Below are 25,408 nucleotides of genomic sequence, written 5' to 3'. Positions count from 1 at the left end.
TCTCTGTCAATTCTCTATTTTGCTCATTTGTTCACACTTACATAAACTCATCTCTTCACACCTTCTCATCCTCACTACAAATCCAAAGAATACAGTTTTTCTGATCCAGGCTCTTTTTCCCCCTCTTATGTTTTTTTGCACTGTGTGTGTTGACATATGGGAGCTCCCTTATGGCTACATATTGAAGATGGAACTAGGCCTCCAGATGTTGCATGCACAGTGAGCCAGATGCATTTAACACCACTGGGTAGAGCTTCACAAAAGAATGTTGTCCTGACAAGCTGAACCTCACCCATCCTTGTCTCCAGACTAAAATATGTGCCCAAAAAAATACACCTTTTGTCATTAGTGTTTTTGTTTTCCCCTCCAAAGGGGGCACATAGAGATACCCTTGTCTGTCTGAACATATGCACAGATGATACTGGGAATAGTCATTCCACACCACCTCACAAGCCACTGGAATTCAGGACAATATCAAATGTTTTGCAGGATCACTTAAAGTGTTCATCTCACACTTGCTCTCTTTAGTTTGATTATTTTTACATTATTTGGGACATTTTAATGTCAGTTTGCTCACATTCACCTATTATTGAGGCTATGATCGGTCCATATCAGCACAACTTCTGTTTTTTTCTAGTATGAACATATGTGTCCTTGACTGTCCTTGTCCTTGACAAGTTGTTCGGGTTTTGGACATTTGATGCAGCCTGAAAAAACCTTAGAAACGCAGCAAACCCAAAAGAGACCTTTAATCCTTCTGTAATTTCATTTCCTCATTAAATCCGCTGAACAGAAGTCCCTTTTTTTCCTCCATTGCTTTGAGTGGAAATTTGTTGTGTATTAAATGCAAATTGAAAAGCGACTATGGCCTAACTAGTTGAACATGAGGAAGACAAACTGACACGGTGGTGGCCAGGACTGGGCTTACCACCTCTGTAGGTTGAATAGGTTTTTTCAATATGTACCTCATTCATGGAATATCAATTCTGTATGTTCTAGGACAAGGTCATTTTATGTATAGAAGAGAACGGTCAGAGTAAAGGTGCAGGTTGTTGTGATGATTATGATGGTTTATGGTTCAATTGAATTTCCTTGTTTTGTATTTAAGGAGGTTCAGACTAGTGACCTTGCTCCTGGCCTGCTTTCTTCACTGGCTTTTGTGGATGAAGTGCTGGTCGACCAAATTCCGTTTTATGTATACCAGCCATCAATGTTTCTCTCCAGCACTGAGTCCTCAAGGTGCCCTCATTAAATCCTGGGTTGTTTTGTTATCATCTTGTCTTTAAAAATTCTTAGTATTTTTATTTTCTATACATAAAAAACACTGATTGCACTTTAATCAATCATTGTAATAATCCTATTAAGGACAATGTGTTTCCACCATTAGACATTAACATTTTTGCAATCTATAACAGGACAATTTTAATATTCACCATTTTGTGGGACTATCCAGTGGTGGTTAAACATTAATTTAAAAATTTAAAAGGTTACAATGTATTGTGGATCCTTTGACACATCACTTAACTTAAAAATGTACTCAAATAAACCTGCTGTAAAGGAACGTGTAGCTACCTGTGGACCATTATCTCTTTCTGATGAACTCTCTATCAGCACCACTGACATATCATATGGTTTAGAAGGTATTTTATGAGCATAATTCAACCTGGAGCCCATGCTGTTATGCATGAAGCTTCATGAAATTTTCTGGATATGTCAAATTTTTCCAATTTCACATGGAGTAACAATTTTCTGTCTCAATCCGCACCCTTCAGAGGAACTTGTTTTCACCTCTCTCTTTTTATATCCATTAGTACCACCTCCATTTTGTTGTACTCCATTGATGCTTTTACCCCTTTTTCCCCTTTTAACCTTTAACAGATTTCATTACACCTATTTTACATCTTTGGTTCTACTTTTGATATCTTTATCAGAAAATTTTCCACTATTCAGTGTCTATTCTTTGGCTGCTCATAAGTCATTACTGAGATCTAACGTATCTGTGTCCTTAACCATCGTGACTGAAGTATCTATTAGGGATGAGCGAATACAGCACTATCTACAGCTGCAGTGAAGCCACGCACAGAGAGATCAGTCAATGTCTGTGTGTGTGTACGAGAATGGGGCAGTGCCATCGACAGCTCTAGCTGCAGTGATGTCTGATGATGTCTCTGAAGCGAGGGGTGGGCGCTGTTTGTGATTGACCAATCACAAAGCTTGAACACAGTCAGTTTTTGAGGATTTTCCTTCAGCTTTGCCAGCTGGGATAGGCTCCCGCTCCCCGTGACCCGCAGATGAAGCGGTCAGGAAAATGAATGAATGAATGAGCATGAGTATTGGCGAGTTTTACTCGTATTGTCAAAATACTCGTCAAACGAGTACCCAGCTCAACCCTAATAACTATGCTCCCGGTTTTGACCCAAACAGTGGCTCTACTCTCATTTTACTTTTGAATGGATGACTTTAGCTGAATATATGTCATTTATCTGAACTCAATAAATTGTGTACATGGGGTCTTCTTCTCTTTTGTGTCAATAATACCTATTGGTATTGAGTTATCATGATTTTGGCTTTGTTGCTAGACGCTGGCACATCACACACAAATGTCACACAGCTCTGTTACCTTCCCTAGCATCTATATCACTGTCTGTCTGTGTCTGAGGTATTGTTTAAGGTCAGTTTCATTGGTGTTCAGGAGTTACAGCTGGCCCTGAACAGCAATCTCTCCAGTCCCAGCCCCCACCCCTCCATCACTATCCAGCGGAAGCGTCTACAGCTGTCATCTGCCTTCCCAAATGACCCAGCTTGGCTTCCAGCTGCCATCACAGCACCCGGCTCCCAGCCTCAGCCTTTCGTTAAGGCTAAGCCCAAATTTTTTATGCCTTGTGCTGCGATCTCAATTTAATGGTAGCTGAATTTTTCCAGCTACAAGTCTTCCACCCTGAAGCGTGTAGTTCCAGGGTGGAAACTTCCCTGAAACTACACGCTTCAGGGTACCAAGTTTGGATACCAAGCAAAAACTATTGCTAAGAGCCAATGTTCTGCTAAGACGCAAAATCTTTTTTTCAAAGGCTGTCCTTTAATTTCCCAAAATATGTCTGATTGGGCGGCACAGTGGCGCAGTGGGTGGCGCTGTCGGCGCACAGCAAGGCGGTTCCGGGTTTGAGTCCCACTCTTAGTGGATTTTGCATGCTCTCCCCGTGTCTGCGTGGGTTCTCTCCGGGTTCACTGGCTTCCTCCCACCTCCAGAAACATGCGCTTCAGATTAACTGGCTGTTGACTGTAGGAGTGAGTGTTTGCGTGCGTGTTTGTCTGCACCTCTGTGTGGCACGCCACGGTGCACTGGCGTCGTGCCCAGAGTTCCCCCTGCCTCACGTTCTCAGTCAGCTGGAATAGGCTCCAGCTCCCCCCCCCACAGTGAATGAAGCGGTTGAAAATAGACTGACGTCTGCGATTTAAAACATTTTGCTCCATTTGTTGAATAACACAGATTTTCCATGTCTGTGTTCCAGGAGCATCACCCAAAATCATCAGGTTGCAAGAAGAACCATCTGATTATACTGATCAACCCAAAGGCAAGAGCCCAGCTGTCAACAGCACATTGGTCCCTGTCAAAGGCATCAATAACCTCGGTAACACCTGCTTCTTCAACGCAGTCATGCAGGTTGGTTTAATTACGTGGTTCAAAGTGTGTGTACCTGAGTCTGTACTGTTAAGGGGAACTAGTTGCTAAACTGTGATTTTCACCTTACCTTATGAAAAAGGTAGAGCAAGAGTTTATTGAGAATAGTTGTTGTACTAAATTACAAATTTAGGTTTAAAATTACAAATCTCTGGGATACGTAAGATACAAACTCTATTTACCAACAATTATTTTATGAAGTGTTTCGTTGTTCGTAAGTAAATTCTTTATGCAAGCATGTCTTTTACAAAGTGTTAAAAGTTTCTCCTTGTTTGTGAGTGACTGTTTCACACATAAAGTGGTGTATTCTAAAAATCTGGCTATAAAATACGTAAGACAATACAGCGTAAAAATATAATTCATTATGTCATGTTAGGATTAATTCTAGGAAAGCAGCCGGTGGATCACAACCACAACTCTTATGTATGAAATCAGACCAAATAAAAGTTTTTCTCATGCAGCCAGAATAGTGGAATCAGAATTTTATGATCAAATTCTGTTTTATTGATCATTTTAAACCTAGAGCGAAGCCACATTATTTGAAAATTGATTTCTCACTACAGAAAAGCTGCTTAAAAATCTAATTTTTTTACATTACAATTGTTAACATTACAATATGAATACAGTAATCTCTCGCTTGTTTGCACTTCAAGATGCCCGGCATCACCTCATCATGGATTTTTGGTAGGTAGTCACATGATACCGTAGGGGCATGCTGTGTACGGGTGGGTTGCGTTCCGAGACTCCCGGAACGCAGCGCACTTCCGTGAAACACAAAAGCGCTTTAAACAGTCTATTAAGAGTGTGGGAAAAGGTCATACAGATATAAGGTGGGGAGGGTTCATAAACATTTAAATTACCGTAAGTAATAAAATAAATAGTTTGTGGCTGTATCGCGGAATTTGTTAGTTGCTTGTGGTTTCTGGAACACACTAACCGCGAGTAACGAGGGATTACTGTACATTTTCACAGTGTAAACACTTCTCAAGTGGTGTTTGTTTGTGGTCATTCCTGTCAGATTATAGTCTAACAGTGACGGATTGTAAAGAGACTGGGCCTTGAGGTCATTTATTTAATACAGTAAATGCACTGCTGGCTTGGTCTCGTTTACCCACCCACACACAGTTGGTGCGGAGCGTATTAACCATACAACACAACTACAGAGCCTCCCCGGCCTTTCTGTGGTCGAGTCATGGTGACTGCAAACTGACATGCCTCTTCAACAATGGCAGTGTTTTTCTCTATTTTATTAATCACCCTCAGGGCCTTCCTCATTGATTGAAATTTGAGTGAGCGCGCTTTACATGCTTTTCCCTCCCTCTCCCTGTCTTTTTGTATTGTCTCCTTGAAAATTGCAATCTTTCTGGTGAAAGCAAGTAATTGTCAGAGGACGAGCTGTGTCTGTGTTCATTGTGTGTTTTCCATAGCAACTGTTTTCATTGCCAGGATGTGACAAAACAAATATCTCAAGAAAGGGAAGGAAAAGATGTCTCTCTAACATAAAGGGACAACGGCTGCTTCAGGCTGTCTCGTCACTAAGTATCTTCTTCACATTTTCAGCTCACATATCATAGATAGAATGGAAATGTCCCTCAGAGTAATGAACTTGCCACAAGTTTCTGTAATTCTGCTAAAGTGGATATAACATTTCACAAAGGCATTTAAATTGAATTTTCTCATGCTATGTGTGAACGCGGTTTCATATTTTGTCTTCTCATTTGAAGACTTGTGAAATAAATTCAAGTGATCAGTTTTCTATTTCTTGAATGGTATTCACCTGCTTAAAATTTGTTGATCCGATGTAATGCTCGAGTAGTACCTCAATGCGATTAAATGCACAGATGGACTAAAGGTCAACAAATGATCTCTCCACAGAACCTGTCTCAGACACACATGCTCATTGACCTCATCCAGGAAGTGAAGGAGAAAGGGTACAAACTCAGGATCTGCCCCCCCGTGGAGACCAACCTGGTACAGTATGCTGTACATTACACTTCTGCACATAAACACATTAATCAATACAATGTACTTTTAAAATGAGCATAGTGTTTGCACCTGACAGATTGTTCATCATTGTATTTGTTGCTAAAATAATTACATCACTGACAGTCACACAAAATAAACTATGTTTTAATTAGTTGATTAAAAGCTGCACTCATTCAAAACTATTTTTTGCAATATTCAGGTTTTGCTAAGTGAATCAATATAAATGTTAATTATTAATATCAATTCCTCAAATCCTCTGAAAATCACTAGTTAAACTTTAGCCATATCTCAAACAGTGCAGTTTTTGGCCCTGCATAACAGAAGCTTGCGTCTGGAAAGTCCTTGTATAGTCGTAGAATTTGATTTTTTAGAACGTGTACTAACTCTGTGTTATTATATAGTCTTTGTAAGCATCCCGAGTTACAGCTTTATGTTGTTTTCAGTGTGACTGTATAATTTACAAGACCAAACTTTTCTTAATTTCTCTTCTCATATTCTAGAGTCCTTTGACGGTCGCACTGCCCAGCCCAGAGCCCCTGACAGCAGCCATGTTTCTGTTCCTCCAGAGCATGAAAGAACCAGGGAAAGGCCCGCTCAGTCCCAAGATCCTTTTCAACCAGCTCTGCCAAAAGTAAGACCGTATTGCTCAGTTGAATGAAATCACCCTATGTGATAGACTTGCTTCAAGATGTGAACACAGATACTAAACTCAGGAATACAGAAGCTGCCACACTGTACCACAGTTGTTTGTGTTACAGCTCTCTATCATCACTGCAGTTTACAAGGTGGAAGCCACAGCTTTCACCTGCTTTTACTCCCCCACTGCTGTTGCGACCGTTTTAACCTGTCAGACCCAGGTAGCACCTGGTCCCAGCAGAATGCCTTCCTAAGCCCAACAACCATAAAGCACGCCAAAGCACTGTACCCTATTAAATGTGTAGCAGCAGCTTGTTATTCTTTTCTCTGCTTTTTGCCACACTGCTGTGCCACCTGTGTCATATTTGATCCGGAGCAGGGTCTGACAAGCTGTGTGACGGGCAGAAACAACCAACATTTGTGAAACGAACCGTTGTTTTCTTCCCTTTGTGAACATTGCGAATGTTTGGTCGACTGGGTTCTTGTCTGAGCATGGTGCACTGCTGGTTGGGTCCACCCTGTGTGTGTGTATGTGAGAGGGAGTGTCTGGTGACCATGGTGTTTGACATTGGATGACTGGGTTTGTCTCTGGTGCGGCTTTGACAGTTATTCTGGTACCTTGCTTTCATCAGGAAGGCCTGTGTGTGTGATGGTGTGTGTATGCGTGCTGTCATTTCATCTGGTACCACCTCAGCCTTCAACACAAATACAGGCAATTGTTCATCCTTTAGCAACCATCGCACAAATCCTTGTGAATTCTTATGCGTCTAATTTCAGGGTTTATCCATTCTATTGATTTAAATTTCAATAGAAAGCTACGACTTGTAGACTCAGCATCCATTACACACCACAAACAAACATTTTTGATGCCTGTCTTTATTTAGCACAATTTACATACAGTAAATGCATCCATTCATAAATAAGATAAAGTGTCCACTTAGATTGGTTCTGATGATGCAAAAAGGATAGAATTAAAGACACAAATTGTCATTCTTACAACTTCCTCTTCTTCTACTTCTCCTTCTTGTCCCTTTTTTCCCACCATAGTTACATTCAACTAACAAAATAATCAGTCTCAATAATCCTGTGAGGTAATATATGTTGGAATGCTGCAGGTATCCCACAGTACTTAATGCATCATGAAGGGCTGTCGTGTCTTCCACAGCATATTTGCTAAACGGTCTTGTTTTACGAACCTTTACACGTAATTTTAAATGATAAAAGTAATATTAGTTAAGATTAATTAATTATTTTGACTTTAATTTTATTTGTCTTTATATTTTATTTATTTTCCATGTAAATAATATTTTACGGTGCCTTTGAAGGCAGATTATCTTCTCGACATGTTACTGTATAACCAAAACAATATCCACCACTCACTATAGGCTCAGACTAAAACCCTTGTTTGTTAGTTGTGTCTTATGTTATGCAGTTTGAAAGAATAAGATCAGCATCTGCAATACCATTGCCACTAGTTATAACAATTCCAATGCTTGCGTAATTGCTAAACACATCTGTGCACACAAAGACAAAAACACAGGGGCATCTGTAATCTCATTGATTAAACTGTTACCTCATCTACAGCAGCCTGTGAGATGACCAAATGATTTGGGCAACATGACACCTTAATCCTGCTTGTTTTAACAACTATGTTCACCAAATAATTTCGTCCTTGTTTTACGTCTATAGTATCTTCAACAATAATATTATCCAAAAGCTGTTTGAGTCGATCCACTGGACGTTAAAGTTCTTGAAGACGTTTCGTCTCTCATCCAAGAGACTTCTTCAGTTGAAGAAGTCTCTTGGATGAGAGACGAAACGTCCTCAAGAACTTTCTTAACGTCCAGTGGATCGACTCAAACAGCTTTTGGATAACCATGACCTGGATGACTGAGAACCTACATGGACAACAATAATATTCAAATCAGTGGTGATTTTTTCCCCCTGTTTTAAAGCCTTAGAATAAATGCACACAATTGCAGTCATGATTTCACCAGCCTGAGCTTTCACATGTTTGTCCACAGCAGCTTATCGCAAATCATTTGGTTCGATCTGAAGCTTTTATCTGAAAGGACGCAGTGAAGAACTGGTGTTTACCAGGACATTTTTCGTCCATTAATGACCTTTGTGATGCCTGCACACTGAAGTGAGCCTGTCGTCCTACTTGTCATTGTAAGCGCTGCAACTCAGATTGGTTTGGGTCTGCCCTTGGCCTGTAGGGATCCAGAGTGCTGGAGCCAGTTTTTTTGTGAGCATTCCACACATACATGCATTTGACCTCAACCAGCTGAGCATCCCTGTGCTGGACTCTTCCTGCTGCTGCCAGCGGGACTGGTCTGATGTGGGCTACTGCCACTGCCAAGCTATGTGGGATGGATGGTCAGCACCACATGATCTGGTGCCAGGGAGGGTCCCAGCTTGTACATAAAGGCACTCATCTGCACCTGCGTCTTTCAAGGACTGATTTGGTTCTTCTTCTCCTTCCAGGTGCTGTAAATAAGTTTCCACTTATCTTTCAAATATTGCTCATAGGCCTTTTGAGACACCTACGTCCTGACGCAAACAAGAGAAAGCAACAATGGACTCCTTGTAGTGGCGTTGTACCCGGCACACAATCACCCTTCCACACTGACATTGATCGTGTTCACACAGACACAGGGCTGTCATACAGATCTACTCTGGAGGAAGACTTTTTTCATCTTCAGGGGAAGAATCCTTTGTAGCTGATTAAAAATGACATAAAATGAAACTAACAGTCCTGGATTCAGCTGTGAAACCTGAAACCTGAAAATGATGTTGATGCTGCCATTGTGTCTAAAATAGAAAAGTGTGTATTTGTGCATTTGAGCTCTAATTCATTAGCTGACTCCTATCCCAAAGCTGAAAGTGAGTGGTGTGTTTCAGTAGTAGTAAATTATTCCAGAAGAACACAAGTGTCCTGAAAAAAAGACACCATAGGATCAAAAGTAATATTAAGGTAAATCAATTCCTGAGTGCTGTAAAATATACTACAGTAATATAAAGCAGTCGTGGGTTTATATGGTAAGCATCTGTGATGTACAATGAGATGATATGCAATGCTATGTTATTTTATGAGAACATAACTGTGATTACTTCAACAGAAAACACTCTCCTGTGGTGTGCATTAAAGTTGTTTATTTAAAAAGAACATAAAGTCTGCTCTGTTGAGGACCAGACGTTAACAGTTTGATTAGAAATCCATGTATGTGAATGTCTCACGTACCACTGGTTCACAGACATTGAACTTTACCAATAGCATATAGTGTTTCATGCATGAGTCAAACTTGATGCGTACTTTCTTCAAGGTGACGGCAGGTAAATGAACATCTTGTAATTATCAATACTGGCTTTGAATTTCTGCCTAAGCGTTAAACCAATACAAGAAGCATAGAGTAGAAAACACTGAGCAGTTGTCTGAGGGCCTTGGTCATACATGTGTTCAGTCCTCTATGTACGTATGAATCGGACATGTTCCTTCAACTATAAAATATTGAGCCACTTCTCTTTTGTATGCTTCTGTGTGTGTAAATGCTGGATTAAATAATAAGTGAACTGTGTGTGTGTGTTTGGGGGGTTAGTGTGGCCTTGTGTCTGGTACTAACTCATCCGGCTGTTAATTGTGTTAGCACCGCAGCTGTTTGTGTTGGCCAGATTGAGAGCAGCGCTACAGGGCCCTTCTGCTTCTCTCCACTGGGATGAGCTTGTAGACCCTCTCATTCCGACTGATCCCAACCAAGCTTTTCCTTTTTTTTGTTTTACTGCGCTGCTCTGTCTGTCTCTCACTCTTTTTCTGTCTCACTTGTTTACTTCGCAGTTCTGCTTCATCTTTCTCCCTCTGCATGTCTCTCTTGGGAGATCCACAGACTAGTCATCGACACAAGAGGGGACGTTCCCTTTCAAGCTGTTCCTTTTTAGGGCTGGCAAATAAACAGCATATGTCCTCACTACCATCCTCTACCCTCCACCCACAGTTCCTCGTGCCTGCATGAAAAGGACAAGAGAGATGGATCATGTCTGAGTCTATGGGTGGGGGTGAGGCTTGGCTCCTCCACATTTCCTGGTAATGATCTGTGCTTCAAGCAGGTGGGGTGTCATCTCTACCCCGACCACGGAGTGATCATTCATTTTGAATAAATGACAGCTACAACAAACTGTGGTCACATTCTGTGTACACACAGGGGTAATGAGCAATACTAACAATGAGTGACCTACCAGTCAAAGTCTTGGAAGCTTTGATTCCATTTAAACCTTTGACTGAGGCCTTCTCAAACCAGCACTGGCCTCTTGGTGTGTGTGGCGGCTGTCGGACCAGCCTGTCCTGTGGTTATGTGGCTGACTCGGTCAACAGGTTGTCACGGCTCTGGCCTGAGCTGCCCATCTGCCCCGGCATCTGTCTGCACATCTGGTTCACATGTTGGGCCAGGGAGAGCCTCCCCTCTAACCGCTCTGTTATTAATGTCCAGGATGAATTTCTACCAATATCATGCTCAGATTAACTGCTGGCCATGACTGTAGAGCAGTGGTTTGACTGTCAACATCTGTCCATCTTTGTTGCGTATCATAATGTAATGAGTCTCCGTTGTTCTCCAGGGATGACTCAGTGGTGCCAAGGTTGTATAAATCATCGCTTTATTTTCTAGAATAGAACAGCATAGATTATTATTATTATTTAACATTGGTTGTCTGTCTTTGTGTGTGGCTCCATGATGCACTGGTGTCGTGCCCGGAGTGTCCCCTGCCTCACGCCCTATGCCAGCTGCGATAGGCTCCAGCTCCCCGTGACCCGCTATGGCGGATGAAGCGGCAGAAAATGAATGAATGAATATTATTTGATTTTTTTAATGTGTGACTTCCATTTCTGTGGACTAACAGTAGATCTCTTGTACCTGAATTTTTAAATGTACCCGTATCTTAATTCTAGACCGTAGTCTGTATTTTCCAGTCAGCCACTATTTCCTTACTTCATCAGTTTTTTAATTATTCTTTTTATATTTTGCAGAGCTCCGCGCTTCAAGGGCTACCAACAACAAGACAGCCAGGAGCTCCTGCACTACTTAATGGACTCCATACGAGTAGAGGAAACTAAAGTGAGTTTACTCAGTTGACACTCTCTTGTGTTTAACTCCCTGCGATGCTTTAAATGCTGTGTCACTCCAGACTATATAAACGTCTTATGTCATGTTCTTCTATCGACAAAATTCTACAATCTGTTATGCAAGTATATTTCTGATGTACCCACAATACCCAAACACTTTTGTTTTGTGTGTGTGTGTGTGTGGGGGGGGGGGGGTTGGATATTAGAAAAGTGTAAGGAGTGAATTCACTGTTTTAAAGAAGTTTTTTAAAGAAGTTTTCCTGGTTACATTTTTTTTGCCGTCTTGATCCAACTGTCTGTCTCATCAGGTCACTGAATTGATCATGGTTTAAAATGATTCAGCAAGTCAAACGTGGTAATACCTTACAACTATTGTCGTCTGCCTTTAAAGTCCATCTGAGATGAGTCCAGTCACTCACTGGAGTGTTTAGGTGACTGTGTGCTTTCACTCGATTCACTGGTTTTTGTGCTTTAACCTTATAGTGTCATGTCTTTGGCACGTACAGAGAGCCCCCTCCTCGACTCTACGCTGGGCAATTAGGAGACCCCACAGCAGTCCTTTTCAGGCTTGAGCTGCCCCCCATGGCCCCACCAGTGGCAGTGTGAACCAAGTTGGAGAAGTTAGCGGGTGTGTTTAGTGGTCAGCCCCCAGAACCAAGAGGAGCCGCAGGCTGGGTTCCCCTGCTCCTTTCAGACTTGTGAACACTACAGTTGTGCCACTTAGGAGACTTGCAAGTGGCGCGACCGGCATCATTATGTGATCTTGGGAAACCCACAGCTGCTGAATGAGCTCCAGGGCCGTCCCTTTGTGCTTGAGGGTCACCCATGGCTCCCATCATTGACAACCCACATGCACACACACTCATCAGCCTGCCTCTGAGTCCAATCAGCGAGGCAGAGAGGGAGGGGGCGCAACCTCCTCTATTCATTCACTCAGAAACTAATTTATCCTGCCAAGTACATTTGGAGTAACAGTGGCATTTTAGCCTACATTATTGAGTCTGGTTTTCTGATGAACGTGAATATTAACCAGTTATTAACCTCCTAAAGATGCAGTCCGTTTGTAATGTTTCATTAATATATCTTCAGCATTTTTATGTCCGATTTTAAGGCTGCTGAGCCTGAATAAACCCTTTCATTTTGAAGAGGTATGTTTGATAAATACCATAGAAATCATACGCAGTTGCCTTGTGTGAATGTGTTGTGTGTTGTGGGTGCCACCAACCTTTTAGAGGCCCCAAGTATTTGTGTTGATTGGCCATTAGTATCAGAGAACAAAATATGCTAATTTAGCCTCAGTCAATTATGAGCGATTAGCTGAGATGGTCGGTGTTACTCTCTCAGGGCATGGACCGTCCTTCTTCACCCCGTCTTCATTTTAGTTTCCACCCCTGCACCCTCGTACCAGCAGCCATCTCCACCCCCTTTACCCCCATCCCTAACCCACAGCCCGTCCTGTGCGGGACAGGGCGTGCTGTTACGCTGGAGGGGGAGGTGGGGGCTGCTGGTAATTAATTAGTGGTGGAGCCTCTGCCTGGTCTGACTGAGTGGGGTGCAGGCTGGCCAGGCTGGGATTAGCAGGACTTTTTGACCTAAATAGCCAGTCCAGTGCATGGGTCCCAGGGAAATGGGGGGTGACTGGTCTCGACCCCAGACAGAGACCGTGGCCAATTATCTATCGATCGGTGCTTTACCGTGGCGGCGCCTCTTCGCAGCTCGCTCACAGACGCTCCCTGACCCATGTCACCTTCGATAAGCGAGCCCCATGAAAAAACTTCTGCGCACACAAACATGTACATTTAATTAAGATTTACAAGCTGACATTTTCAGACAGGCACAATAATTATTTTACACTAATGACGCTTAATAATAGGTACACCTGTCAAACAGAGCTGTCGGCTATGGTTTGACGTTCCACTAATGGATGTAATGGAGAGAATTCCTGAATGAAATCTGATTTTTTTTAAAAATTTTCTTAGGCATTAAATTTTCATCAGGAACTACGACTTAAGGTCTGCCCTGTTTTATATTTTTGTTTGTTGTGTCCAGAGGGTGAAAGCAGGAATTCTGAAAGCTTTCAACAATCCCACAGAGAAAACGGCGGATGAGGACACCAAACGTCAAGTCAAAGGTTTGTACGCTGGTAGACAGACGATCAAGAGCAATACTCCCACCTTGTGGCAACCGAAGGAAATGCAGCTCAGTTCCTGACAAGGTGTAGTTGGTTTGAAGAATCAGTTTACACAAAGTCTGTTGTGATACCTGTTAGTTTATGGTCATTAGTTCATGTCAACAGAATACTTCATAATGACAGGGTCTGTTGTATGTGTTTCACCTCGAACACTGTCTGCACAACTAATGTCACATTTATATCAAAACGTCTTTGTTTCTTTAAAATATAAGAAGCTTCTAAAGTAACATTCATACTATATAATGCAGCACACTATGAAATAATAGTGGTAAATAATTTGGGGACCAGAATTATGTTGTACAGTGAATTGACAGTGTTTGTTTGCAAATAAGTTATGCATGTTATCAGTGGAAAACTGTTTCTCTTCCCATTAGCATACGGGAAGGAAGGTGTGAAGATGAACTTTGTGGATCGCATCTTTGTTGGTGAACTGACCAACACTATTATGTGTGAAGAGTGTGGACATGTAAGTGTACGTGTATAATATTTAACGAGACACCATCCTTGTCTTTTCTTATGTCGAAATTATTTTGCTTCGTCTTGAGCGTGCTGCAGGCGGCACTGAATGACAAATTGATTAATATATTTCCTGAACCGATTACAAACCGGCAGATCGGTTTTACTGTTTTGAAGTAAAGACCAAATTGTAACATTTTTGACTCGATACACACAACCTACAGCTAATGATGTACCAAAGTTAGAGGAGGAAGACATGAGTTGGAAAAAACAAAAAGCACTTCAAGGACCAGTTCAAACACCAACTGTTTGCAGCAGGCATTTACAATAAAATGTTTGAGCTTGGAGTTGTTAACAAAAGCCACTGCCAAGATGAAAACTAAAAGAAAACCTTGAAGGTAGAGAGCACCAGGTGTGGAGCTGAAGAGGAGAAGGAAAAGAAATGGCCACTTCTCTCATCTCCTTTCAGACTTGTTAAAAGTAGAAGTTTATTGTTAACAGCTGGCTTTTATTATGTGTATTAAGGACAGTGATGCATTGAATATGTTGACACTGACTTGCATGTGATTTCTACTTCAGATCTCCACTGTGAAGGAGGCATTCATAGACATCTCTTTGCCAATCATAGAGGAGCGGGTGAGCTCCTTTAATTGTTCTGTCTAACTTTGAGTAGATGAATATAAAAGGTGAAGCTGATCGCCTTCACACACTCTGCCTAACTTAACCGCGCAACACGAGTAAGCTTTTATGCATCTAATCCTTTTCAGCAGAGAAAGTCTGTCATTGTCAGGCTTCATTGTTGACGGTTCCACTCTGAACTGATGATGGATCATGTGTTGTGCTCAGATATCAAAACCATCCAACCCTGGTAGGCTGGGGAAGGGCATCCGGGAGCTGGACGCCCATGTAACTCACAATGATCAGGTCCATTCTGCAGTGCACTCTGTCAACAGAAACACCAGGAAGCCAAGTGCACAGGTAAGGAAGGGTGTGTGTGATAAATACAGTCCAGTGAAACGGAACAGGAACCCTCCTGGTTTCTTGTGTGCTTCTTTTTTGTTGGATCTTCAAACCAAACTGATACCAAACAACGGCAACCTGAGTCACTTCAAAATCTAAGGTTTATGTCTCATTTTTTTATTCATCAAAGCAAGAAAATTCTACTTTAGTCACTTCATCGCTATGAAAAGGTGTTCATTCTTCTGAAATTAACAGCTGGTCCACCAAATTTACCAGTAACTGAAACCAGACTTTTCTGATTCCTAAGTTGTGATCATGTCAGCTGAGGACCGGAGCATCATCCACAGAGAAATTAATCCAAGATCGAATGTGCTTTTCTTTCCTCCAGAAGCAGCAGGGCAGGAGATCCTCAAGTTCTGTGGAGGAGAAGGCAGCAGGCTGCAGTACGGAGCCGCCGGAGGAGGAGGGTGTCGCTGGAGGATCGGCCCGTTGTGTCTCAGCTTGCAAGATGGCTGCGGCCGGCAGCCTGTCAGACGGTAGCGAAAGAGACTCTGGTGCTCAGGACAGCAGTAATGACGCCGACAGCGAGGCGTCGGAGAGCGAGTGGACGCCTCGCACCTCCTTCTCTAGCCACAGCCAAGGACACACGTCCACCCCCTCGTCCACTTCCACCCTCACTCCGTCTCCTACACCCGTCTCTGCCGCTTCCCCTTCGTCATCATCGTGTGTGAGGCAGGGAGGCGCCGTAGAGCAGCTGGTTACTGCAGTGTCAAAGGTCAGCATCAGCATTGCTTCTGGGGACTGCTCTCCTTCTACACACTGTTTCCCTGAGGAGCAAGGAGAGAACTCCCACCATCAGCAGCACCAGGGGGCGTTCCAGGCCCTGTCCCACAGCTACACGCCCAGCTCTAAGGAGTGCTCCATCCAGTCCTGCCTCCACCAGTTCACCTCTGTGGAGCTGCTGATGGGGAACAACAAGCTGCTGTGTGAGTGCTGCACTGAACGCAGACAGAAACAGCTGCGCAAGAGCAGCTCAGCCGGTAAGACCAATCACCCGCAGCGACAAAGAGTTTCGAATATGAGCACCCGCTCAGAGCGATGATATGATACAGCTTCATTACAAAAATGTTTCTAAAAGATGGTGCACATCTTCAAGAATCAAAGTCATATCCCTCCTCTGTCTTTTGAAAACCAAATACTCATTTCAGATTGACTTGATTGTTTTCTGTGAAAGAGTTTGTCATTTCATTCTTCACAGAGCTTAGAGCCACGGACAACTTCAAATCTTGTCATTAACAACAATTGTCTGGAAAATATCTGTAGAAAAATTCAATCCACCCTTGCAGTGTATTTTATTTCTTTCTGACTATTCCAGCACTCATTTCTGCAACTACAGTATATGCTTCGATTCAACTTCCATGTCAGACCTTGACTCCAACATCTGACCAGAGTTTAATTGTTTGTGTGGGTTTGAACACATCACAACAGAGTGAGTTTGTCCTAGTGTGAACATAAAGACCTTCAGTGTCTCTCTTGTAGGGATCAGTTTCTCTGTGGTGGCTGATGGTTTTTCTGATCCTGTAATGAACATTTGCTAATATCTCTGTTTGCATTTAAACACTCAGCTGTTTTATTTAAAACGAGCAGGACTCTGTTTATTTGACTGAACCAGGATTTTTTTTTTTTTTAAACTTTTAAATCGTTCTGTTTTTGGCTGCTGTCACAGATAAGAAGGTGGAGAAGATTTACACCAGCGCTAGGAAACAAATGCTAATATCCTGGCTGCCTCCTGTCATCACACTGCATCTTAAACGCTTCCATCAGGTGAGAACACACTGCCTCTTTTCGTCCTCCATTTATTGCATCTGTGTGTGTTTGTATCTCACACAGTGACAGTGTGTGGGATCTGTGTGGTATTTACTCGAAGGTAATGTTCTGTTTTTTTCTGTTTAAAGGCAGGGATGAATTTCAGGAAGGTGAACCGTCATGTCGACTTCCCCCTCATCTTGGATCTGGCTCCATTTTGTTCGGTGTCCTGCAAGGTATTGAACCACCGTCCGTGTTTAAATTATCTGCTGTTTCTTCCTTCATTCGTCCCTGCTGACCTCCACCTTGTTTCCTGTCTTGGTTCATTCTCTTTGCTAGAACCAGTCGGCAGGTGAACGTGTCCTCTATGGTCTGTATGGGATCGTTGAACACAGTGGATCCATGCGGGGGGGACACTATACCGCTTATGTGAAAGTCCGCAATCATCAGAAGAAGACGGATCATCACCACAAGAACCTGTCAGGTGAGAGTGTGTTTCTCTGGAGCTCCTTGAAGGCCTGTGATCGGTTCTGGGACAGTTTGTGTGAGCAGCCATGTAACATTTAACATGTCTTCCTCAATAAGCTGGACATGTGGATGTTGTTGTGCTCTATAGATCTGTGTGGTTTGTCTTTTTTCTCTCTTCAGCATAAGTAGAATATCCATATTTGCAGATGTAGATGGAGCCATTGGTAGGAAATAATGCAAGAAAAAACTAAGAAACTAATGTCTACGGCTTCTGACCACAAAGACTGACCTTTAGTCATATGTCAGGAGGTTGGATCAACCAGCAAAGCGGCATCTCCTGAATTTATTTGACACTGAGGCTCATGGAGACCTGGCAGCGGTTCAGGTGGTAGAGCAGGTTATCTAATGATCGCAGGATTGGCATTTCGAATCCTGCTCCCCCAGTCGTCTGTCACTGTGTCCTTGGGCGAGACCCTTTATCAGGAGGTTAGAACAACCAGCAAAGCTGCATCCTCTGATTTCATTTGACACCAAGGTTCCATCCGTTGGCACAGATTGGTTACCACGTTTCCGTCAGTTTGCCCCAGGGCAGCTGTGTCCACACATGTAGTCCAATTGACCATCACCAATGATGGAGGAGTGAATGAATAATGGAACCAGTGTAAGCGCTTTGAGAGTCCACGAAAAAGCTTTATATAAATCAAATCCATTATTATTAATAATAATGATAATTATAATAATAATGATGATAATAATAACATTTTTATTATTACTATAATTAATACAGTATTTTTAATAATAATGATTATGGCTGATATTATTACTATTATTATTATAATTGTTTTTAGGCCATTTAAAGCATTAACATTTTGAACAGAATATTAATGTGGATTCTAAAACTTCACTGAGATGTTACGGTGCTGCAGTTTTAGAAGCTGCCAGAGATCAGAGACCTGGTGAACTTCCATAGCATTTAAGGACAAACACTGGACGCCAGTGCACCACGGAGCCGCACAGAGACGCAGACAAACACGCACGCACACACTCACACCTACGGACAATTTGGAACGGCCAGTTAACCTGAAGGGCATGTTTTTGGAGGTGGGAGGAAGCCGGAGAACCCGGAGAGAACCCACGCAGACACGGGGAGAACATGTAAACTCCACACAGAGGTGGACTCAAACCCGGAACCGCCTTGTTATGCGGCGACAGCGCTGCCCACTGCGCCACCGTGTCACCCACTGTCAAGCTTAATTTCATTTGATACTATGTAATTTATGAAATATAAATTCACATTAGTTGAGTTTTTTCAGGCTTTTTCCATGCTTGCATCCATGTTTTATGAAAAGTGGCCCATGGGTAGGGCTTTCGCCTCACGTTGAACATTTGACCTTTGGAATCTGCTTTCTCTTGAACTGATTGTACCAGATTGATGGGTCAGCTCCACCAGCATGCCCACTGGACTTGGGATGTGACGGTCAACATATACCAACATTGAGGCCTCTCAGAATGAGCACCGTATTCTTCTTGGATAAGATAGCAGCTAAAGTTTGGAAAGCTCTGGAGAATTATCACACATTACACCTTCGTGGTTTGTAAACTTCAATACACATTAGTGGAGGTCAACCTGCTGAAACATCAGATGAGTTGATAGAGCAGGAAACAAAAGAGCATTCATTGACACACTCTATTCCTTCACCAAGGCCAAACAGTCCTACACGTGTCTCCAGCTGACACATCACCAGCTCCTCCACGCTTCATGGAAATTAGTCCCGTGGTTTTTGTGTAAATGTGGAAAGTCTTGCCATCTAAACACACTTTTCACACATGAAAAGTGCGTTTAGCTCTCTTCACGATCCATACACTGAACAAGTTTGTGACCTACATCAGACTTTCGTTGTTTGGCTGTTTTTTAAGCAAGAGACGCTTTCCACACGATCTGAACATTATGTGTGTGTTTCAGGTGCGAGGGATGCCAGCAGCAGCTCCCAGGGCCAGTGGGTGTACATCAGCGATACGACCGTTCAGATGGTACCAGAGTCAAGAGTGCTCAACTCTCAGGCATACCTGCTCTTCTATGAGGAAATGATGTAGACGTGTTTTCTCCATATCTCTTTTAAATGAGACAAACATCCCTTGTGTCCTTTGTGGACATCACATCTTAAAGTTATTATATTCTGCGCTGATTACCCCTTTAAAGAAAAGGGACTAAAAGACAGCTGAGCTTTTCTCAGTCTATTGTGTGTCTTTTCAATGGTGACGTTAACATAACTGCATGTCAGTGACTAATGGGAAATAAGTAAAATGACTGCATGCTAAATGGAGCTCACCGGTTGATGTCAGCGTTGTGTTCGCAGACACACAAATGAGTAGGAGGCGGGCTCATGTAGATTTAAGGTGCTATACATATCATCGGTTAACCATTAACCTGTTCAATTCAGTTAGTATTAAATTTGGTTTGTTCAGCAGTCTGTCACAGAAGTCGCTTCTCTGAATTTTTCACTCAGGTTTGTTCAAAACATCTACATTGACAATTGCAACTATGGATTTTGAGAAATGCCGAGGCAAAGATGAGACATGTTTGTACTTTAGTAAAGACAACAGTTCATGGGGACAAGAAGCAATGTGATTGGAGAGTTTCCAGGAAACGGTTTTACGTCTTGACATTTCAAGCACTACTAATGCAGCTCCAGTGGTGTCAAATGGAGGCGGGCATTTTCTGCTCTTTATCTACAAAAGCAATGACAACCAAGTCATCACAGATATCAGTATTTTTTTTTGAATTTGTTGTGTTTCCACCAACGTATTTTTACTCTTAGAAAATGTGTATGGAAATGGGAAATTTAAAAAAAATAAAAAAAGGAAATGGTCCAAGATGGGAATGACTTTCCTCAATATGTTCTGACAATACCCCACAAGAATGATCAGCTGTTCTCTTTCACAGAAGGACATGGGGGGGGGGGGTATTTGTTAGCAACATCTTCCTGGATATTCCCATTCCATGATGAATTCCCATATTCCCTCATAAATGGTCAAGGTCACAGGTTTTGTTCTTTAATACTTATTGGAGCTTAGTGGTGATCCAGTTTTATTTGCATTCATTTGGCTTCTTTTGACAAAACTAATGTAATTTTGTAGCCTTGCTTACTTGTTAAAAGGCAGGTGATGGAAACATGCCTAATTTGATTCTTTTTTTTTCCCCTCGGATTTTGCTCAACCAATAGCAAACATAGCTAATGACCTGCTGGTTTCAGCGGTGTACTGGTTTAGAAACCCACAGCTACAGATAGCACCTTTAAGGAGTAGCACAACAGCTACTTTACAACGTTTCTTCTTCTACATCTGAATGTATGGATGCCAGACAGTCAGTGAACGACATTTGAAAGACATTTGCCAAAGACAAGTTTTGCAGCTGCCGGTTAAAGGGGGGGGGGGGCATCAAACATAGGAGTTTGCATCACACAGGACTTCTTTAACATGAGTTCTCTCATGATCATCCGTGTTTCCGTGTTAACTCTCAACCACTATCAGCAACATTTAGACAAAAAAAACAACAACCTTTAAGACTTGAGCTTGACTGGAAAAAAAAGACATCTATCCTGTAATGTGCATGGATTCATGTTTTGAAGAATGTATTGAATACTCTTGGAATGTTATTGACAAATATGCCATTAATCTTTTCTAAAAAAGAAAAAAAACTGCTCTAAAACATATATTCAGGCTTGTTGGACATTCACCAAAAAAGTAGAAGGGAAGCAAATGGAGCAGAACTAGAAGTTTAATATTGTCTTTTTAAAAGAGGATAAATTCAGTGCCTATGCTTCAGGTTAGAACACACCTGTGCATGGTGGGGAGAACATCCTCTGTATGTACAGTAGAGGATACTGTAAGCAAAAAGTTTATTATTGTACATGTTGGAAATGACATAAACTCATTGGTGCTTCTGGTATGCAGGGTTTTTTTTGTTTGTTTCCAGAAAATCATATTATGTCATGACATGAGGAACATTTCGAGTGAATATAACGACATACGGTATCAAATAAATGTAATTTAAAGCTGAACACTTGTCTTTTCTTGCCGTGGGAGCTCCTCCTGCTCGGCAGCACTGGCAGAATAGGATGAGAAGGTTTCGTTGTTTGTGCTTTAGACTCGTCATCCCGTTTCTACCCTCAGCGAGATGCTGTCCGCATCACTCTCAGCTGTCTCTGGGGATCACACGGGGCCACATTCAAGCCATCCTCACCCGTGATCGGCCCCGACGGGTGCAAAGCAGCACTGCTTCAGAACATGTCGTGAACTGGTGAAGGGGAGGTGGGTGTGGAATCGAGAAAAGGGCAACGTCCAAAAGCATCACCTAACACGTCGTCTTGTTCCCACATGCTGTGACATCCCAGTCATGCTGCTGCAACATTAAAACAGGTTGTCAAGCCACCACCAACGAAAAGAGCAAATCTTCTCTGAAATGTACTTGTCTATTTTTAAAGTGGGGGTGGCTTTTACCTCTGGGGATGTGCTGCCTCAGCTTTAGATGTGTGATTTAATCTCACTTAATGAAAGCCCCCCCCCTCCTCCTCCAGTGAGAGGATGGAATGCTCATTACTGTCTACCAGCAGCGGAGGTTAAATTCTACCGCCGTCACCGATCACGCCATCGTCACTGTCAGTCTCACCTCAGATGACACTGAATGAAGCCCTGGTTTGATTCTAAATAAAATTATCTTATGTCGATCCACATTCAAAATTAAATCCACAGAGCCAAACTTTTAAACTTGTGGTTTACTACAACATTAAACGCAAAAATTCCATTTACAAAAAAGCAGAAAATATATATTGTGAGAAAATACGAGAAAAAAAATTCTGAACTATCGTGGCGATCAAAGCTGTACCTGCTGTAAGTAGTTGTTTTTCATGCTGTCGTTAAATTCGACATCTGATCGTGTTCCCGTCATGTCATCATAGCTAATATGCATTATGACGTCTCTTTTATTACTGTATGGATTCCTACACCTGAATGTGACCTTTGACCTTACAGAGACGGCCCAGGTGACCATAGCCTTGTTACACTGTCTCTGGTGGAGAGGCTGCATGCTGCTCTGAGGCCTGTGTGCTTTAAAAGCAAAAGATTCAGACGGAGGACAGGAAGTAGAAGAAATCATTTTCTCAATCGAAATTATTTATTTACAATAAAGAATAATACAATTCCTGATTAAAGACGCTGAATATTCTTTGTTCTTTGTTTGAAATAGTTAAAAAAAAAACCCGCAAACAATTGTTAACACTCAGTAAAGAACAATATTAAATACTAATCAGTTATAATACTATACACACTACCCTGTGTGAAGGCGTCATGAAACAGCACTATGTCATCAGATAGCACAGAGTACCTTGATTCAAAGTCCTCTTTCAAAGGTGAAACTCATTTAGTGAGATCCAGTAACACCAGACCAACAAATTCAAGGAATCCGTTTGATGAATCAGAGATGAGCACGACTATGTCGTATACTGCTAATGACCATAGGCCATACATGTATCAGGATATGATAGGGATTAGTGTCGATGAGCACAGTGTTTCACATAACGTATAGTCAACAACACTGAGCACATCCTCGTACTGGATACCAGAGACGAATGGTGACGTGAGTCATTACAAAGTTCCATCCACAAGGAAAATGAAAGGGCTGTCAGCTTCCTGTCTTCTCATCAGCCGGGGGCCCAGGGTTGCAAAACAGGAAGCAGAGGAACTGACATTGTGACATATTCCTATTTACACTTGGAGATCCCAGACGAGCTGTGGTTTGGTTTTAAATCGTGACCCAGCATCACAAAAGTTTGATGAAGTCATATTGAAACCATTTCCAAACAGCAGTGTGTCAGCCTTGTGAGGCCGAAGCTTCGCACTCTTCTGCCTCATCTGCTTGGGTGTAGTGGGTCTGCTTGGCGTGCATGCAGTTGTTGTCTCCGATGATGACGCAGCTGACGTGGGAGCTGTGGATGGTGACGCTCTGAGTCTCTGCTGGTGGCAGAGGATGGGGAGTGGTCTGTGCTGCCCCCTGCTGTCCGCATCTGCAGCTGCACCTCAAGTGACCTGTGAACACCAACAGAATGTTGCTCATTAGTTGGAGCACTGCAGTTTGTCCAGATCAGGAATGAAAAATAAAATCTGGAGGCAGTGTTTCCGATTTTCTGTCTTTGTTGTGACCTACTGGGAATTTGAGGATGATGATGATGTTCCTGCAGGAAAGGGTGCCTTTCCTCCACCGTAGATGGGTAGTTATCTTTCCCGATCACACAGTTGACCAAGGTAGAGTTGCTGATGTTCACAATGAAAATGGTGGATGGTGGCCCCTGGAGCACTACTGTTAGTGAGTCGACAAGGGAGAGAGGGGAAAAGGGAAGGCAACGAGATATTAGGAAGTTGTTACAGACTGACGCAATGGTAAAGATGACCTGCTGCTGCAATTGCAGAATAATAAGAGAACCCTCTCTTGTATGAACTGACTCAGCACTTTGACGCCTTTTCATTGAAGCCGTCCTTATTTAAGTAAAGCATGACACAGAAATCTGCAGCATGTCTCATTAATTTGGTCGTCCAGACTGCTAAAGAATCTACCGATAATGAAAACGTGATAAACAGGAAAGAGAAAAAGACATTTCCCATTTGTTAAGACAAAGAAAGGGTTAAACATGCAGGCCGTGATGTCAAAGCCAAACTTGAGTTTACCTCGTGAAGGTTCGTCCTTGGCTGACTGATGATTTGGAGCTGTAAGGACAGTGAGAGAGTTGAAGCTGGATGTTGACTTTTTGGCCAGCGCAGTGACAAAGCAAGGTGACGCTAACATATGAAATAGTTCAGATAGTATTACAGAAATGAAGTTTACCTGGGTGCCAGGTGAGCTTTTCGGAGAGCAGGGGGATGGGGAGGCAGCAGAGCAGCTGACAGCAGCTCCTCCGCGCCGCTGCCTGCATCACCTGGAGGAGTCGGTCCATGCTGGAGGGTTTGTGTGAGACCACCTGCAGGAAGACGTGCACCGCTCAGTCTGTCGCTCCCGTTTGGGTGGGGGGCTGGGTCAAGACCAGCGTGGACCAGAAAGTATGGAGTGTGGACTGGTAGCTGGAGAGGTGTCAGTTCACCTCCTGTGCAAAGCTGAGCTGCCCTTGAGCAAGGCACCAAACCAGGAGCTGCTTGTTTGGGCGCTGCTTGGCTTCACTCGACCATCACTCTAATTTGTATGCTTACATCCCGTGTGTGTGTGTGTGTGTGTGTGTGTGTGTGTGTGTGTGTGTGTGTGTGTGTGTGTGTGTGTGTGTGTGTTATAGAAAATAATAAAGTAATTAATAAAGTAAGTTTCTCTTCTTTGTGTTTCGGAGTTAGTTTTGTTTGTTTGTTTGTTTGTTTGATCAGAAAAAAATTACAACTACTCAGAAATTATGTATCTGGAGATGGAAGTTTGTAACACAAATCCAGACTGGTGTTAGAATGTGAGTTGTTCCACGCTCTGTTCCGTCTTCTATCTAAACAGACAGGTGTGAACAGACAGGTGTGAACAGACAGGTGTGAACAGACAGGTGTGAACAGACAGGTGTGAACAGACAGGTGTGAACAGACAGGTGTGAGCAGTCAGGTGTGAACAGACAGGTGTGAGCAGACAGGTGTGAACTCCCTACAACACCTGACAGGAGAGGCTCTGACGCGTCCAGGAAGAAAAGGTTTACAATAAGAAGTAAATAATAAAAAATAAGATTTAAAACAACCCACCTGGTCGTGCATGGATCTGGCTTTGGCTTCATTTGAATTGTTACCAACCGGGCTCCAAACCGATATTTCATCCATCGTTCACTGGTTCTCTCTGAATAAAGGGTTTCGAACACGGACTGATAAAAGGCGCAGCATTTCTGGCCGAAATCCCCTCCGCTGGGCGCAAGCGCACTTTACCGCGGAGTTTCCATCCGGTTACGTTGAAATGACATAAAAAACCAGAAGGATGTGTTTTCCTTCCTTTACTCCGAAACTGCAGATCAACACGGTTTAAAGACACATCATGCGCCTCGAATTTTTATAGCGGGAAACTTTGTCTAGTTGCAATTACACTTGCAATACACGGATGGAAGCA

General features: G+C 42.6%; 2 protein-coding genes across 4 annotated transcripts in view; one reads left to right on the top strand and one right to left on the bottom strand.

The window, feature by feature from the left end:
- The window catches only part of usp45 (ubiquitin specific peptidase 45), a 32,315-nt gene extending 10,600 nt beyond the window's left edge, over positions 1-21,715 (top strand). For 2 of the 3 annotated variants that reach the window (XM_068323777.1, XM_068323776.1), the window contains exons 6-18: positions 3,510-3,661; positions 5,555-5,650; positions 6,166-6,296; positions 11,322-11,409; positions 13,467-13,548; positions 13,983-14,080; positions 14,644-14,700; positions 14,911-15,042; positions 15,413-16,064; positions 16,751-16,848; positions 16,980-17,066; positions 17,170-17,314; positions 19,262-21,715. In XM_068323777.1, coding sequence (XP_068179878.1) covers positions 3,510-3,661; positions 5,555-5,650; positions 6,166-6,296; positions 11,322-11,409; positions 13,467-13,548; positions 13,983-14,080; positions 14,644-14,700; positions 14,911-15,042; positions 15,413-16,064; positions 16,751-16,848; positions 16,980-17,066; positions 17,170-17,314; positions 19,262-19,392 — 1,949 coding nt within the window. In that variant the 3' untranslated portion in view covers positions 19,393-21,715. The remainder of the gene's footprint in view (positions 1-3,509; positions 3,662-5,554; positions 5,651-6,165; positions 6,297-11,321; positions 11,410-13,466; positions 13,549-13,982; positions 14,081-14,643; positions 14,701-14,910; positions 15,043-15,412; positions 16,065-16,750; positions 16,849-16,979; positions 17,067-17,169; positions 17,315-19,261) is intronic. The other variant, XM_068323778.1, reaches the window with a different exon arrangement.
- A 180-nt stretch (positions 21,716-21,895) lies between these two features.
- On the bottom strand, positions 21,896-25,191 carry si:dkey-29h14.10 (uncharacterized). Its single transcript, XM_068323779.1, has 5 exons — positions 25,054-25,191; positions 24,176-24,308; positions 24,019-24,057; positions 23,501-23,653; positions 21,896-23,382 (listed from the first exon to the last, which is right to left on the bottom strand). The coding sequence occupies exons 1-5, from the start codon at positions 25,126-25,128 to the stop codon at positions 23,168-23,170; spliced, it is 615 nt and encodes a 204-aa protein (XP_068179880.1). The 5' UTR covers positions 25,129-25,191; the 3' UTR covers positions 21,896-23,167.
- Between the last annotated feature and the right edge of the window lie 217 nt (positions 25,192-25,408).

Source organism: Antennarius striatus, chromosome 9 (assembly GCF_040054535.1).
Source record: "Antennarius striatus isolate MH-2024 chromosome 9, ASM4005453v1, whole genome shotgun sequence".
Lineage (NCBI taxonomy): Eukaryota > Metazoa > Chordata > Actinopteri > Lophiiformes > Antennariidae > Antennarius > Antennarius striatus.
Note: the sequence above shows the minus strand (reverse complement) of the source record. Positions and strands in the feature narration are given on the sequence as shown.

Excerpts from the sequence above, each read along its gene's own strand:
- si:dkey-29h14.10 (XM_068323779.1), bottom strand. The coding sequence starts at position 25,128 with ATGGATGAAATATCGGTTTGGAGCCCGGTTGGTAACAATTCAAATGAA. Across the intron at positions 23,654-24,018 it reads CAAGGACGAACCTTCACGAG|TAGTGCTCCAGGGGCCACCA; the intron begins GTAAACTCAAGT and ends ACTCACTAACAG. Across the intron at positions 23,383-23,500 it reads TCATCATCCTCAAATTCCCA|GTCACTTGAGGTGCAGCTGC; the intron begins GTAGGTCACAAC and ends TGGTGTTCACAG.